The 17,754-nt window shown below is 42.5% G+C and overlaps 1 protein-coding gene across 1 annotated transcript in view; it reads left to right on the top strand.

The window, feature by feature from the left end:
• The first annotated feature begins 10,638 nt into the window (after window positions 1-10,638).
• WDR64 (WD repeat domain 64) overlaps window positions 10,639-17,754 on the top strand; it is a 156,033-nt gene continuing 148,917 nt past the window's right edge. The window contains exons 1-2 of the mRNA XM_023549317.2: window positions 10,639-10,786; window positions 17,501-17,631. Of these exons, the coding sequence (XP_023405085.2) occupies window positions 10,639-10,786; window positions 17,501-17,631 (279 nt within the window). The remainder of the gene's footprint in view (window positions 10,787-17,500; window positions 17,632-17,754) is intronic.

The following is a 17,754-nucleotide window of genomic DNA, read 5'->3' on the forward strand; positions in this document are numbered from 1 at the left end:
CGCTCGGCGTCAGCAGGCGCTCAGCGTCCGGCGCAGCCCGCGGCGCGCTCAGCACTGGGTGGGGCTCGGCCTCCGCCGCCGGCTGTGCTCATTGCGCGCCGCGGGGCCCTGGCAGCCGCGCGCCGAGACCGCGAGGCGCCGTTCGGGACCGCCCCCTCCCCGCCCAGCCCGGCCCGGCCCGGCCCCCGCCCGCTCCCCGATCCCCACCGCCCTTTCCGCCGGCGCGTCCTGGTTGCCCCGCCCCTCCCCTCCCCTCGGGCGCGCCACCGCCGTCCTCGTCGCCCCGCCCATCCTGCGCGTCCCCTTCGCCCCGCCCCTTCCCGAGGGCGCGCCACCGCCGTCCTCGTCGCCCCGCCCATCCTGCGCGTCCCCTTCCCCCCGCCCCTCCCCTCGGGCGCGCCCCCGCCGTCCTCGTCGCCCCGCCCATCCTGCGCGTCCCCTTCGCCCCGCCCCTCCCCTCGAGCCCCCTCCCCCGAGGCCCAGCGCGCGCCTGCGGGTATGGACCGGCACGTGGGCGAGCCTGGAATATAGCAGAAGGGGCAAAAATCAACCGCAATGCCTTCTCACACCCCATCTTCCCTACCCACCCTCAAAGCCTCAAGTCCATTCGCACGGTCACTTCTTACTTACGTATTCGTTCATTTATAAATATTTATGACGCCTACCTCGTGCTCGGGAGAGGGTTGGATGACTAGGCTCCTCTCCTCCGGAAGCTGTAATAAACCTGCTAGCAGCCCATAGCGCCCACCCTCATCTCGTACGCTTAATGTAAAAAACAAACACACAAAAAAGCATTGAAAAGCTTGGGAGTGGGCGCCAGCCAAAACGCTCTACAAATAAGAAAACTGAGGAAGAAATAGGTAAATTGATAGGGAGGTGCCTGCCTGACTCCTTGAGAGCTGGAAGACTTGCTCAAGGACTTCTAAAAAAGTATATACTGCAATGGCGAGGGATGGGAAGCCAACCGCCCTCAGAGATTCAGGATAACCGAAGAAAGGAAGTGGCATAGAAGTGTGACTCCGAAGTTAAGCCACAAACTGGACCCCAAGACCTGCCAACGTTGTCCTTCCTGTACCGCTCAAATGTGATGGTTGACTGTCCCGTTAGCAGGCTAAGCCCTTAACTGGCAGTGAATGTCCGGCTGTGTCCCCTGAGCTACCAACCTACATTTACCTGTATAGAGAGGCAGGTGCTTTATTTAGAACAGCACACATTTTAAATTCCTCCTTTTCCCCAGCAGCGTTGAAAAATATAGTACAAGTGAAATATAGGTTGTGAACGTGATCACACTCTGCAGGGGCCACTTCTGCTTCGTGGCTGCACAGTCCCTAGCAAGGCCCCAGAGAAGAATGCGGAAGTGAGTCAGACCTGCAGGCTGTCCTGGGCACCGGTAACCAGCACAGTGTTGTGGAAGGGCAAAGTGATCGCCCTCCATGAGAGTATTTACTCCTCCTACCTCTGTTCAAAAGACCAGTAAAGACTGACTAGTCAATGAATTCCCATTCCAAATTCTACGAAGACAGAATCCAATCAGCTTGGGATGAGCTCTCCACCCTGGTACATTGAATAATAGCTCAGGGCACCCTACCCTCAAAATCTTGACTTCCTTTTAAGGCTTCTCATCTGTCATCTAGGAGACTAACTCACCTACCCTGTTAAAAATATTTACTTTTGTGTTTTTAGACAACCAGTGAAGAAGTCCAGTATGTTTAATGTTCACCTGTATTCCCAGCACAGTGCCTAGTCTATGGTAAGTTCTCAATAAATATTAGTCGAGTGAATGAATGGAGGACACACTATTGTTTCTGAAATATTCATTCATTCATTCATTGTTTGGTGCAGAGTCCCTGCCCTCATGACGCTCACTTCCGGTGGTGATGGGGAAGCGGACAATAATCAAATAAAAGCCAGACCACCACCTGTCGGAGAGGAATAATACCAGAGCATGAAGAAGAGTGAGAGGCTTTGGACAAATGTTTAAGAATTTTGATAATGAATTATTTTTGGCAATACTATGAAATGTTGAGGATCTTATGCTTGACAGAAACAAACAATGATATTATGGAATGATTTCTCTTGTTAATAATATAAGGTTCTATTCAGTTTCAGGATTGTCTAAAGATAGGCTAATGACAAAACATTACAACTTTAAAAGCAAGCGCAAATCCTGCCTGCATCTCACACTCTCAGAGTAAAAGTAAATGGATGTGACTAATTTAACCAACAAACTGGACTTGGTAGGGTGCAAGCAAAAAAGTAACTTTACTTGTTTTCCCTGGTGGCACAATGGTTAAGGACTCAGCTGCTCGGCTCTGCTAGAGAAAGACCTGGTGGTCTGTTCCCTTAAAGATTACAGCCTAGAAAACCCAATGGGGCAGTTCTACTCTGTCACGTGGGGTCGCTATGGGTAGGAATCGACTGCATGACATCTAACAACATCAACAATAACAAAGCTTTTCTGGTCACTTTCCGTGGATATAAAGTCCGGACCACTGAAACTTTAAAAATTCATCTAAAATTCATCCAACTCCCCAAACTAGAGAACTAGAACCCAGGCCTGGAGACCTTCTGTGGGGGGAGGGCAGTCAGAAACCAGGAGACAACAAGGTTAACTTCTCTCATTTCCTTGATGCAGCTCTGGGCCCCTTCAGGATTTCCAGGAAAAAGCTTCCTTGATTGATAAAATTGTCAGCTGGTGGTGGTACTCTCTGTATCAAATTTTAAATGCTAGGTTTTTGCTTCTAGGGTAATTTGTAGGTTCTCCAGAGAACCCGAGGTCACCAGGGCTCTTTCTCCCACATTTCCCTTGACCTGGGCAATGCCTTAATTGACTGGCTGCTTAGGCTTCCCCCTCAGTCCACTGGTTAGAGTCCCTATAGGGTCGCTATGAGTTGGAATCAACTCGACGGCAATGGCTTTGGTTTTTGGGTTTAGACCCTATAGGCATTCTTCTCCAATGGGATGTTACCCAAGATGACCCACTCTGGCTCCTCTACTCAGGGTCTATCATCTGGCCTTCTGGAAATATCCATGCATCTTTGCCCCATCAAATTCAGGAAGCGCTCTGCCGTGGGAAAGTGGGCCAGCTCCAGTCTGCTCCCTTCAGTCCCCGTTGGGTGGAAAGAAACAGAGAAAGGTTAAGGCACCTCAACTACTCTGACAATTATCTCTGAAGTGCTTACTAAGGTTTCCAGCGCCCCAGCATAGCCTCCCTTATGGATTGTCTAGCACTTTCCTTTAGAAGTGGGAATTCTTCAAACCTACTGTAATGTGGGACCTCTCCAAGGCAGAAAGAGGTCCTTTTTAATATCCTCCTACATGAAAGCGTTAAGCACTTTAGCTACACTGCACCCAAGAGCAAGTTTCAGGCAGGACCAGGCAACATTTGGTTCTGTTGTAAGTTACCATGAGTCAGAGCCAAATGGATGGCAACTTCAACAACATTAAGCATTAAACCATCACAATCTCTATATGCCAAGAAATCCCCTTGCAAAGTATGGGGAGGGGGCAGGACGGAGAAAAGGTTTCATCTGCCATTTTTGCTTGGGATAACTGAGAACTCCAAGCCTTTTACTTGTCATGTATGGGTCAACTGAGACGTAACTTCAGTCCTCACTAAATCAAATGATCGCCTTCCCAGGGCTCAGAACATGTTCTTCCTTGCCCCTCTAATCTTGGTTCCTGATGAGAAACAAAGAGCCCTTACAGCATCTACACCTTTTTCTGCCTTAGGAAATGTAATTTCGTAAATGTAATAGAAAACTTTTTAAGAGGGCCTGGCATGCCTTCAGATTCTGAATGTTGACTCTCCTTGTGCACACAGATCCTCAGATATAAAAGATGTAGGAGTCTGGTTAATGTATAAACTGTGTACCTGTCCACAGTGCCCCCCCAAAAAACATACATTTGGCCTGGCTACAACCGATGACTGCCCTGACAGGGAACACAACAGAGAACCCCTGAGGGAGCAGGAGAACAGTGGGATGCAGACCTCAGATTCTTGTAAAAAGACCAGACTTAATGGTCTGACTGAGATTAGAAGGACCCCAGATGTCATGGGCCCCAGACCTTCTGTTATCCCAAGACAGGAACCATTCCCAAAGCCAACTATTCAGACAGGGACAGGACTGGACTATGGGATAGAAAACGATACTGGTGAGGAGTGAGCTTCTTGGATCAAGTAGACGCATGAGACTATGTGGGCAGCTCCTGTCTGGATGGGAGATGAGTGGGCAGAGGGGATCAGAAGCTGGCTGAATGGACATGAAAATAGAGAGTAGAAAGGGGTGTGCTGTCTTATTAGGGGGAGAGCAACTAGGACTATATATCAAGGTGTATGTAAATTTTTCTATGAGAGACTGACTTGATTTGTAAACTTTCACTTAAAGCAAAATTAAAACATAAACACACACACACATTTGTCTTCCAAATTAAATTTCATGTGTAACCCTGCTCTAAAAAAAGCAAAATTTGAGTGACCAAGGAGTTAAGGAAGAGTAAACATTCAATTCCTGAAAGAACTGGGTAGTTTGGTTATGATCAACTTAAAATATACTATATAAATAGATCTATGCCACACCAATAAGTGAAATTTGGTACAATTGAGACAACAGGAACATCTACAAGCTTCCTGAGAGTGAAAAGGAAAAAGTGGATTATATACAAAGCATCAGGGATCAGAGTAGCTTCAGCAACAAATGCTGATCAGAATAGACTCCTTAACGGCAACACTAGAAGCAAAAAGACAGTGGCACAATCACTTCAAAATATTGCCAGAAAATAATTTCCAACCTAGAATTCTATACCCACCTGTCTTAGTTAGCTAGTGCTGTTATAACAGAAATATCACAAATGGGTGGCTTTAACAAACAAAAATTTATTTTCTCATAGTTTATGAGGCTAAAAGTCCATATTCAGGACGCCGGCTCTAAGGGAAGGGTTTTTCACTCTGTCGGTTCTAGAGGAAGGTCCTTGTCTCTTTAAGCTTCTGCTCCTGGACAATCTTTGTGTGGGCATCTCTCTTCCCCATCCCTGCTTCTTTTGCTTGCTTGTTTAATCTCTTTAACATATCGAACGAAAGAGATTGATTTAAGACATGCCCTACGCTAATTCTGACTCATTAGTATAACAAAGACAACCCTTTCTCCCAAATGGGATTATAACCACAGACACATATGGAGGGGGGCATAATTCAGTCCATAACACCACCCAAACGTTGACCAAATGTGAGAGAAGATGAAAAATATTTTCAGACATGCCAAATGTGAAAAGTTTATCTTCCATGCACTATTTCTGGATTTAAGCCACCAAAGAGGGAATAAACCATGGAAAAGAAGAAAGATATAGGAGAAAGGATAAGAAATTTCTAAAATGATGGTGAAGGGAGATTGCAGTATGACAGTTATACCTCTGAGGTATAAGGCACCAGTTTAGACTGCTGTAATGTGACTCAAGAGACAGACATGTGAAGGAGTGTCATTACCAAGGAGGCCTCTGCTCTTGTTTTATCCTTTTATCTTGAAAATGCCTGGCTGATCCTGGCCCAGGTCCTTAGCAGGATCTGGTTGGCCAACGCCATGCACTGTTGAAGCTTCTGTCCTCTCTTTGGCCTGCTGCTTACATCAGCTGAGAATACTCATTTCACTGTAGAGGAATTCGTCTTCCACTCATCCTGAGGACTGAAGGCTCCTCATGGTGAACTCAGAAGTAAAAAATACAGAGTGATCTATTGCCCCAACAGAATTTCTGCCAGATGGCCTGTACCTGGCCCGCACTACAGACCTGCCAATGACCCAACCATGGGTGTCGAGGTCTTACCTGCTGACCTCTATATATGGGTGCTTCTAAATGGTCAGGGAAGCTGAAGCCAAACTATGGCTCAGTGAAACCATTCCATCTATGTTTTTCTGTAGCCTTTCTCTAACAGTGGCAATATTATTTCTTTCTTTATACAGCTAAGCTTGTATTTGCTTCTAAATGTTTATATTAATCACCTTTCACAGTCATTTGTATGTCAAAAGTAATAAAATAAAATATTTGATTGAGAAAAACATGCAAATTTTAAAAAGAAAAAAGTACACTTACAAAGGATATTAGAAACACGGGGATAGGTTTTTGAAATAAAACAAAAAACCCATTGCCATCAAGTCGATTCCAACTCATAGTAACCCTACAGGACAGAATAGAAGTGCCCCATAGGGTTTCCAATGAGCGTTTGGTGGATTCAAACTGCCGACATTTTTGATTAGCAGCCAAGTTCTTAACCACTATGCAACATTAAAATTTAAATAATATGCACAGTTCTGTTGAAGCTGTGTGAAATATCAAAATATGCAGCCTGGGCATGGAAAGCAATATTCTTTAAAAAAAAAAAAAAAAAAAGTTTTGTGAGTGTGGTGGAAATGGGTGATTCGTTTAATGTCCTTCAATTTTGTGATTGTATCATTTTTGCAATTGAGAAAATACAAGTGCAAATGTATCCTGTATCTCTATAAATGGCCATAATAGCTCTGAATTGCTCCATTGCCCTAACATACATGTATACTACTGTTTCCACATCCGCTCCTCCCACTCTCTCTTAACCCACCATTTTACTGGGACAGCTCTTATCAAGGTTACCAATAATCCACACTCCAGTGGTTAATTTTCAGTCCTCATCTTAAGTGATCTATCAGCAGGATTTGGCAGAGTGACTACTCCTTCCTATTTTAAGGTTTTTCCGTAAACATTTCAGCATGTATTTCCTAAAATATAACACAATAGAGCCACAATACTGCAATACCATTATCACAGCTAAAATAATTAATAATACTTTTTAAAATATCATCAAATATCTAGTAGGCATTCCAATTTCCACTTGTCTCATAAATGTCACAATTATGTCCATTTTTTGGTTGTTGAATCAGTATCTAAATAAGGTCCACACATTTTGATTGGTTGGTATGTCTTTAAATTCTCTTTTAATCTATGGGTTCCACCTCCATCTTTTTTTCTTCTTTGTAATTTCTTTATTAAATAAACTGGATTGTTCCTTCAATGGGTCTTTCCTTATTGAAACACATTCTTGGCTTCTGAGTTACTCCTTCTGAGATACCATGAGGTTCTCCTATTGTATGGGCCACTCCTACTTAGTCTCCCTCAGCTGTTCTCCTGATCTCTCTGACCTCTGAAACCACACTGCTTAGGGTTCAGTTCCTCAGCCTTCTGCCTTTTTTATGTACATTGATCCTTGAGTGATCTCATCCAGCCTAATGGCTTTAAATACCACCTAAATGCTGATGACTCCCAAGCGCTTCCCTGAACCCTAGACTCTTATATCTGTCTATCAATACCCGCAACTGTTTATTTAATAGACATCACAAATTAACATATCCCAAACTGAGCTCTTAATTCTGCCCCCAAAATATGCTCCTCCCATGGACTTCCTCCTCCAATAAAGTAAATGACAACTCTATCCTTCCAGTTTCTTGGGGCGAAATCCCAGGAGAACTGACCCCTCTCCAACTCTCACACTACACATCTAATTCGGTAGCAAATCCCGTCATGTCATAAAATCTGACCACTTCTCACTACCTCCACCACTAGTTGCCTAATCTAAACCACTTTCACCTCTTACTTGGATTATTAAAATTGCCACCTAAGTGGTTTCCCTGCTTCTAGCCTTTCTCCCTTTCAGTTTATTCTCCAGAAAGCAATCCTTTTCAAAAACAAGTCAAATCATGTCACTGTTATGCTCAAAAACTTCCCATCTCACACAGAGTAAAAGCCAAAGTGGTTACAACAGCCTATTAAGTCCTGCCTGATCTGGCCACCATGCCCTGCCTCTCTGACCTCATCTCCCTCCCTCCCCGACCTGCGGTCACCCCAGTCGTGCTGGCCTCTTTGCTGTTTCTCAAATATGTCAAGCACACTTGCATCTCAGGACTGTACACCTGCTATTCCTTGGAATACTCTTCTACCATTTATCCACATGGCTTGCTACCTCACTTCCTTCAGATTTCTTTTATTCTTTTTCTTCATAACACACCTTCTGACATTATTTGCTTGTTAATTTGATTGTCTGTCTTCCCCCATTAGATTGTAAGCCCAAGAAGCTATTTGTTCACAGCTCTCTCCTCAGTGCCTAAAAAAGTACCTAGCATAAAGTAGATGCTCATTAAATATTGCCTAAGTGAGTGGATGGGTGGGTGGGTGAATAGATGAATGCCTGCATTAAAATTGTGGAAAAGATTGTCCTTCAGATTATGTTACTACTCATTACTTTTTTCTTTAACTCCCCCTTCCCAATCCCCTCATCCCCTGGTAATCATTAATCTCCTTTTGTCTTGATGGATTTACCTATTCTACATATTTCATATAAATGGGATCATACAATATTTGTCCTTTTGTGTCTGACTTATTTCACTTAGCATGATGTTTTCAAGGCTCATCCATGTGGCAGTGCATGTCAGAACTTCATTTTTCTTTATAGCTGAATAATATTCCATTGTATGTATACACTGTATTTTGTTTATCCATTCATCTGTTGATGGGCACTTGGGTCATGTCCACCTTTTGGCTATTGTGAATAATGCTGCAGCGAACATTGGCTTATATGTCTGTTTGAGTTACTACTTTCAATTCTTCTGAGTATATAGCTAGGAGAGGAATTTCTGAATTATATGGTATTTCAGTTTAACTTCTTTTAGGATCCACCAAACTGTTTCCCACAGGAGCTGTACCATTTTACATTCCCACTAGCAATGTACCAGTATTCTGATTTTTCCATATCCTCTCCAACACTTGTTATTTTTCATTTTTCTGCTAATGTCCAAGCTTGTGGGTATGAAGTGTTATCTTGTTGCAGTTTTGATCTGCATTTCCCTAATATCTAATAATGTTGGGCATCTTTTCAGGTGTTCATTGGTAATTTGTATATTTTCTTTGGAGAAGTGTCTAAGTCCTTTGCCCATCTTTTAATTGGGTTGTTAGTCTTTTTGATGTTGAGTTTTATGAGTTCTTTATCTATCCTGAATATTAAACTCTTATCTGATATATAGCTTCCAAGTATTTTCTCCCATTCCCTAGGTTGTGTTTTCACTCTATTGGTAATGTTGCTTGATGCACAAAAATTTTTAATTTTGATGTAATTTGGTTTATCTACTTTCTTTCTCTTGTTGTTTGTGCTTTTGGTGTCATATCTAAAAATCTGTTGCCTAAAAGAAGGTCCCAAAGGATACTACTATGTTTTAAGAGTTTTACGGCCTTAACTCTTATGTTTAGGTCATTGATCCATTTTAAGTTAATTTTCATATATGGAAATGTGGAAATTCAGTTGTCCAAGCACCATTTATTGAAAAGACTATTCTTTCCCCATTGAATATCCACTGGCACCCTTATAAAAATCAATTGGCCATAGATATATGGGTTTATTTCTGGATTCTTAATTCTGTTCCATTGGTCTATATATTGACCTTTATGTCAGTACCACACTGCCTATATTACTGTAGCTTTGTAGTACATTTTGAAATTGGAAAGTGCGAGTCCACTACTCAGTAGTTTGAAAACTTCAAAGGGAAAAAGGGAATAAATAGAATAAGGAGATTTTTCTTTATATAAAATCTTATTTTGCTCTCCTAATAGGCAGTAGCCAGAACTAGACACCAAGGAGACAGTACTGGAGCTGGTGGTGCCCGGCGATGCTACCTGTTTCATCTCTGAATTCAAGGTCTTGCAAGGCGTTTTTAAAGATGAACTACCTGGGGGTGGGAACTTTATTAACCGACCCAAAGCACAGGAAGTTAACTAATTGTTGATAAAACATTAGACAACCTCTCCTTCCCATAAAAAATTGAAGCTCGGAAAACTTGAGTCAATAGCAATTGGTCTAAATCGAATTGGAGATTGGAATTAGGGAAGAAGAGATATGCAGAAAGGCCGCTACACATTCAACTAATGATACCTTGAAAAATCCTCCTCACGATTAGAAACTAACTATGCCTTCTCCATTCCTGGTTCTCTCTTATTTTAATTGAAGGACAACGTATAAAGGAAGGGGAGACATTTCTATTCTCTGTGACCTCTCAGAATGTTTTCATTGTGGTAGAAACTACAGGGGCTAAAACACATTTTTACCTTTAGAAGTTCAAATGTCCATATCTAGTATGGCCGCAAGAATGAGTGTGAACTCTACCCTCCACAGCACCTTGAAGAAGGTAAAAAGGTTTGAGGTAAGAGGGGATGTAGGAAAGAGAAAATGATGCCCAGCTTCCTTACTTCTCAGGCAATGTGTAGTCAAACACACACAACCTGTGGGAAAATGAATCCCAGTCCTCTCTTTATGAAGGAAGTGGGGTGTTACAGAGACATTATGATGCGATGAGGACCATAGGAAGGACATGGTAACATTATGAAGTCAGAATTTTTACTGCAGTGTTTGCCTATACGAATTGCTTTAGACTCAAATCAGCTTTCCTCCCTGCTAGCAGCCTAGGGACAAATCTTACTCCTACCAGTAGGATGGTATTTTACGATCAAAGGAATGAGACTTAGGGCAAAAATGGAGACAGCAGGAAGGCAGTATAACAATTGGAAGGCTTTCTAAGTTGGCAATTTTGCACTATTATTTCTGTACAGAAATAAAGTATTTCCTATGTCCTTATGAATACCAACGAGGAAAAGCGAGAATTCAGCGTTGCCCTTCAGATGAACAATTTCAGAACAGCTCTGTTGGGGTTTGAAAGATTGGTTGAACGTACAGCAGCCCAGAAAAGAGATGAAAGATTAGGCTTATTTACCCAAAAAGAAGGTAAGATCAATGATTACAGAGCAGTCTCAGTGGGTCTATTGATTAGAACAGGTAAGTGTTTTAAGCCATCAGAGAGAAGCAGCATAGCTTAATATCAAAGACACTGAATGGGGAGCCTGAAGACCTGAATTCTAGTTCTGACTCTGTCTCTAAATAGCTAAGCAGTCTTGGGGAAGCTTTTTCATTTCTCTGAACATTAGTAATCGTAATTGTAAAATAAGGGGGTTGGATTAAATGACACCTAAATGTTTCTCTGAAGGTTCTACCATTTTGATGGTTAGCAGTCTGACCTGGAACTTTCTCCATAATGCATGGTGATCATTAGCAAGCCATGTTATGGTACTTCTCCAAAGTACCTTACCTTGGGGTATCATGAAACCAAAAGGCTTTCCTAATAAAAGTTTTTGTTTAAACTTCCTTACCTCACTACAATTCCATTGTCTGGACCCCCTCCCCCCCCCCCCCCATTTCTCAGCTGGAATGATTCTGAGCATGCCAAGGTAAGAGGAATGTGGTGGACAGTGGTCTGCCAGGAGTATTAGCAGAGACCCCAAAGAAGAACTGAAAGTACACCACCATGGTCAGGGCTCAAGGGGAATTGCGTAGTGTGCAGCTTTGGGGCATTCAGGATAGCAGTGAAGAGCAAGGCATAATGGCAGAGGAAAAGATGAACAGAGCAAATCCCAATGTTGCAATAAAAGGAGTAGGGCCCATAATAACTGCTAAAGGGACGGCATGATCAGCCTTTTAATGTGCTAAGGTATATACTCATATATGATTGAAAATGTTGAATTTCCGTGTTCAAACCCACTCTAGTATTAGTGAACAATGTTTCATAATTTGTATAATTTAATTTCACTGTCATGACAATTCTAAACGACAATTATGGCTATTATCTCATTTTAGTTGTGAAAAAAAATTGGAGGCACAGATAAGTCATCTGCCCAAGTCATTCAACATCTAAGAGCTAGAGCTAAGACTCTTTAGATATGATCTTTAGTTGATTGTGACCTTGGCTGGGCTTTCTAAACTACTCGACAAAACTTTCACTTGTCTCTAATCATTTCCTTTAGTTATCTCTTGTGTTAGTTCTCCCAACCCTTACCACTTTTCCAGATCCTCTGTTCATCCTCTGCTTCCCCCAGCAAAGCTTCCAACATCACAGATTCCTTTCAAATGATCTCCCCTCCACTTCCGAATTACCTAAAGCAGCACCTCTCCGTTCTCTCTTCTCTTGCCTTCAAGGCTATCACATTGCTTCAACAGCTTCAAAATCTCCTATTCTACTGATTTTGTCCTCTCAATCTAAAAGTATACTCAAACGTCCTGACCTTGACTTTTGCCTCCCATTAAACTACCAGTGTATGTCTGTCTCCCCTTTGTTTCCCCGCTAAATATCTCAATAGAGTGTTCCCCACAGCATCACCACTTAATTTTCAACATACTCAAGCCTGACTTCCCTTATCACTTTGCTGAAAACGCCCTTACCAAGGTATTTGATAACCTAAGATGGTTACCAAAGCCAATAAATTGTTTTCATTTTCCAGCCTAGTTGTCCACTTCATTGCATTAATACTGTTAGCTGCCTCCACTTTAAGAAACTTTCTCCTGTCATGGCTTCTATCATCAAAAAACCATCACCGTTGAGTTGATTCTGACTCACAGTGACCCTATAGGACAGAGTACAACTGCCCCACAGGGTTCCCAAGGCTGTAAATCTTTACAGAAGCACACTGCCACATCATTTTCCCATGGAGCAGCTGGTGGTTCAAACTGCCGACCTTTCAGTTAGCAGCTGGACATTTAACCACTGCACCACCCGGGTTCCATCTTCCATCATACCACTGTCTTATTTTTCCCCTTTCTCATTCTTTCTTTGCCCCTTTTGATGGCTTCTTGAGCTTTGCCTATTGTGTTCTCTCTCAGTCTTATAGCATAAACTGTCTACCTTGTCTCCTAAGTCAGGTATCTTGGTATAAATTTTGACTATTTTGTGGTATCTTTCTCTTAGAATATTCAACAGCTTCTTAATGTAATAGCCTTCTCCCCAAGAATTATCTCTTCTTTTAAAGACTCTCCATACTCGTGCTGAGGATTTTTCCTTTTAAGAAAAAGTGTAATCATGCCACATTCCTACTTATTAGCTCCTCTCTAAAAACCTCGTGTGTTAGGTGGTATCTAGGGCCATTCACAGTCATGTCTTAACCTACCTTTCCAGGCTCAGCTCCTGTACGTCTCTTCATGTACCTTCTCCCTTACATGAACTTTTCAGTCTTTCCAAACATGTCATACTTTCGAGGACTCTGATATTGCATGTTCTATTCCCCCAACATGGAGCACCTTTTCTCCTCTTTTTGTGCTTCTTTACTCCTGCTCATCCTTTAAGACCCAAATCAAATGTCACCTCTTTGAAAAACTTCCAAACTTCTCCCAAGCAAAGCCATCATGATCACCATTAAGGCACTCATGTTTCTGTACTAAGCCTACACCTCCCACAATTGAACTGTGAGTGCTCTGAAAACTTCGTAACCCTAGGACCAACATGGAGTTTGGTGACCCCAAGGTACTCCTTTAATGTATGCTAAACAAACAAGTTAACTTTGTTTTCATTTAAAAGCAAGCAATCATCAAGTCAGGAGGCCCTGGGCGGTGCAAGAGTTAAATATGTTTGGGTATCAACTGAAAGGTTGGAGGTTTGAGTTCACCTAGACATGTCAGCTGCTAACCAAAAGGTCAGCAGTTCGAATCCACCAACTGCTCCTTGGAAGCCCTGTGGGGGCTATTGTATTCTGCCCTGTAGGGTGGCTATGAGTTGGAATTGACTTGATGGCAGTGGGTTTGGTTTTTTGTTTTAGAGCTGTCTTATAGGAAAGGCCTAGCGAGCTACTTCTGAAAAATCAGTCATTCAAAACTCTGTGGAGCATAGTTCTACTCTGACACACGTGGGGTCGCCCTGAGTCAGAATCGACTTGACAGCAACTAGTTTTAATTAAGTCATATTGAAATTTCCTTCCTCTGTAGTTTTTAAGATTTGATAAACACTAAATACTGCTTAAATACTGCTAGACTAGTTACCTTCTATGACAGAGACACTGGCGTCACTACAGTTGGTGTCACCCAGTGTGGTAGCTCGGGAGTACCCCCGGCCCCTGCCCCGGCCCTGCTCCCTGCTCCCCCGTCCCCTGAGGCTCCCTGCAACTCCTCCTCTCTCCCATTAGCCAAGGTGGAATCCCTCCTCTCTGCCTAGTGGTGGGTGCTGGTGATGGGCAGGGGAGTAGGGGTGGTGAGGAGTTACCATACTGGGTGACAGGTGACACCAACCCTAGTGACACCACTGCCTTGGTGGCTCTTCCCCTGGTGTCACTTGCCTGCCCGCCACCACTGCTACCACTGCCAGAGACCCTAGGGTCATTTTGGTGTCACCTCCTCTGGCAGTGTCCACACCCCTGTACCCCCCCCCCCCCATGACACCACTGGACAGAGAGACTGATCTGAAAGACTGAGGAGAAGGGAGGAATATAATCTTAACTTCCATGAAGCTGCTAATGCTGTCTGGTATAAATTCATATTTATTAATAACTACTGAAAAAATAGGGTCTGGCTCTCATTATAGGCAAGAAGCTAAGAAGTAGAGAGAATGTTTTTAATGGAACAGTGTTTACCTCAAAAATGATAACAAGTAGCCTGCAGGAATTATCCAAGCCATATTGCTCTTAAATCATCTCATCAATCAAATCATCCCAGGAGAGTAAACTTTCATCATCCTCATCCTAAGGAGTTTACAATGGGAAACGTATACTAGGTTGGAATGGATTTTAAACTGCTGAGTAACTATTTGAGTATCTCATAGGAATTTTGAACTTAACATGACCAAAATGAAGTGCTTTATTTTCCCCAGCAATCACTATTGCCCAGTTATCCCTATTTTGGTAAATAGGACCAACATCCACGGAATTGTGAAACCAGCAACCTGCTCATCATTCTAGAATAAGGTTTCTCAACCTTAGCACTATTGACATTTGTGGCTGAATAATTGTTTGTTGGGTGGGGGATGTGTTGAGGGAGTGTCCTATGCATTGCAGGAGTTTAGCAGTATCCATGGCCTCTACCCATTGGTAGCCAAGAGCACACCCCTCCCCTAGTTGTGAAAATCACAAATGTCTCCAGTTGCCACTGGGCAGTAGAATGTCCCCTGGAGGGAACCCCTGTTTAGATCCCTACCTTTCCGTCCATCACCACTTCTGCACCAGCAATTTCCACTCCATTAGCAAGTCCTTACAATTGTACTTCCAACCATCTCTCAACATCTCCAGGGTTCCCTCTAGGATTTATCATTTATCACCATTGAGAGACACTTTATAGAGTCAAAGGGTGTGTTATGAACACTTGGAGAAAGCAGGCATAAATGAGGTTTTCCCTGGCAGCCCAGGGTGCACGATCACCCTTGGCATCTCTCTGGCCCAAGCCTCCATCACTTCAAACCTGGACACTTTAATAGCTCCTCACTGGTTTTATAGCTTTTACTATGGCCTCCTCACAGTGTGCTTTTCAAAAAATTTAAGTTAGATCCTGTCATTTTCCTGCTTAAAACTCTCTAATGATGTTTACCATCATGCCAAGAAAGAAATGAAAAGCTTTGACTCCAGCGAGGCCTTCCTCCTCTGGTCTCCCCGTCACAGCACTTGCCAGCCTTCACTAAGCTCCATGCTTGCCGATCTTCTGGGCATGTCACATTCTCTTCAGCCTCAGGGTCTATGTGTTTGTCAGCCTCTGCCTGAAATGCTCTTGTGAACTTTTACACGTGACTGACTCCTTTTTCTTCTCAGGTGTCAGCTTCATTTTACCCACCTCCTCAGAGAGGCCTTCCCTGAGCCCACCTTCCCTCCCCACTACAACATAATTCTATCACAGCTGCCTATGTGTTTCCTTCCAAAAACTCGTCTCAATCTGGAATTACTTATTACTGAGATATGACGTAACATACAGTAAAGCCTGTAAAGTGCACCAATCTTAAGTACTATTGTTGTTAGTTCCTTTGGGTCAATTTTTGACTCATAGCGACCCCATGTAACAAAGTAGAACTGTCCCATAGAGTTTTCTAGGCTGTATCCTTTACGGGAGGTCTTTCTCCCAAGGAACCGCTGGATGGGTTCAAACCACCGACCTTTCAGTTAGCAGCCAAGCACTTAACAATTGCACCACCAGGGCTCTTTAGTCTTAAGTATGTTGTTGTTAGGTGCCGTCAGGTTGGCTCTGACTCATAGTCACACCGTGTGACAGAGCAGAACTGCCCCATAGGGTTTTCATGGCTATAATCTTTACAGAAGCAGATCGCCAGATCTTTCTCCTGAAGAGCCACTGGGTGGGCTTGAACTGCCAACCTTCCATCTCGTTAAGTTTTTGACATTTGGTAAACATCCCTGTGAACACCAAGTAAAAACCAAAAAAACCCAAACCCGTTGCCATCAAGTCAATTCCAACTCATAGCGACCGTATACTAAATCAAGAAAAAGGACATTTCTAGCACCCCAGAACGTACCCTCATGCCCTTCTGAAGCTATACTGCTCCTCATCTTATACACAGACTAATCTAATGTCTACTTCTATTAGTTACCTGTCACAATCTGTAAATTTTTTAAAAAATTTGTTACAGTAAATATATGTGACAAAAGGAGCCCTCGTGACACAGTGGTTAAAACACTGAGCTGCTAATTGAAAGGTTGTAGTTCAAACTCACCAGATGCTCCAAGGGAGAAAGATGTGGCAGTCTGCTCTGTAAAGATTTATAGCCTTGGAAACCCTGTGGGGCAGTTCCACTCTGTCCTGTAGTGTCACTATGAGTCAGAATCGACTCAACGGCAGTGGGTTTGTATATATAACAAAATATTTGCCATTTCAATGATTTTTACATGTATAATGCAGTTACATTAACAGACATTCACCATGTTGTGTTCGCCATCACCACTGTTTCTAAAATTCTTCATTAACCTTAACAGAGACTTAGTGACAATCTATAAATATTTTCTTTGTTTATTTACTTAATTTTCTGTTTCTTCCACCAGAATATAAGCTCCCTGAGGGCAGGGAGCTTGCCTGTCTAGTTTTTCATTCTAAGTTCAGGGTCTAGCTTAGTTCTGACACATAGTAGATGCTCAATACATTTTTGTTAAATAAATGAAAGAAAACGATCTTGTTTATACAGTCTGAGGAATCCTTTCTCTAATTCCTTCTTGTACTCAACTCAATTGTTATAACCCAGTGAATCACCAAATTTGGCAAAATCAAGACTTAAGCAATGGTGTGTGTGTTTACAGTGTCAAACAGCCAATCAAGAATTGTTTTTTGTGTTCTTCTGCCTTCCACCCAAGATGAGCTCTAGTGAAGACTCTTGATTGGTGAATTTTCACAATAGGAACGAAGTAATTCATTAGCCTATCTTCGTATTCCTGAACAAGACTCCTAAAATAATTGAAACAAAAGCTATAGAGAGGTACTAAGCTCCAAAGTAAAATATTTTCTTCTCACTTAGTAATATTTCAGCCGAGGGCCTAATTATCGTTTCCAAAGAAAAAGTCCTGAAAATGCTGATGAATCTGGTTTTTATAAGTTGAAATAAGAAGGAAAAAAAAGTTAAGAAATAGAAAAAGCAGCTGAAAGATGCCATGAAGTCCTTGCCGCTTGATGACAATGTGCTTGTACTTTGTTATAACGCAGATGCAGTTGATTATGACAAGTTTTATGAGGCAGTACAGGAACTTTTTGGTCCAGAAGTGAAGAATCAAGATGTGAAATGCTTTTACAGAAAACTCTGCAACAACCCTGATGCACCTATGGACTGGTGTGAGGTAGGCACTTTTGATGTTTATAGTATTACTTATCTTTATTCAAAATAAATGATTAAATCTAAGTGTTACTTTTATAGAGTTTAAACCCACAATGTGTATGTAGCATGTATGAATGCCTACACC

The sequence above is a fragment of the Loxodonta africana genome, chromosome 25, assembly GCF_030014295.1.
Source record: "Loxodonta africana isolate mLoxAfr1 chromosome 25, mLoxAfr1.hap2, whole genome shotgun sequence".
NCBI lineage: Eukaryota > Metazoa > Chordata > Mammalia > Proboscidea > Elephantidae > Loxodonta > Loxodonta africana.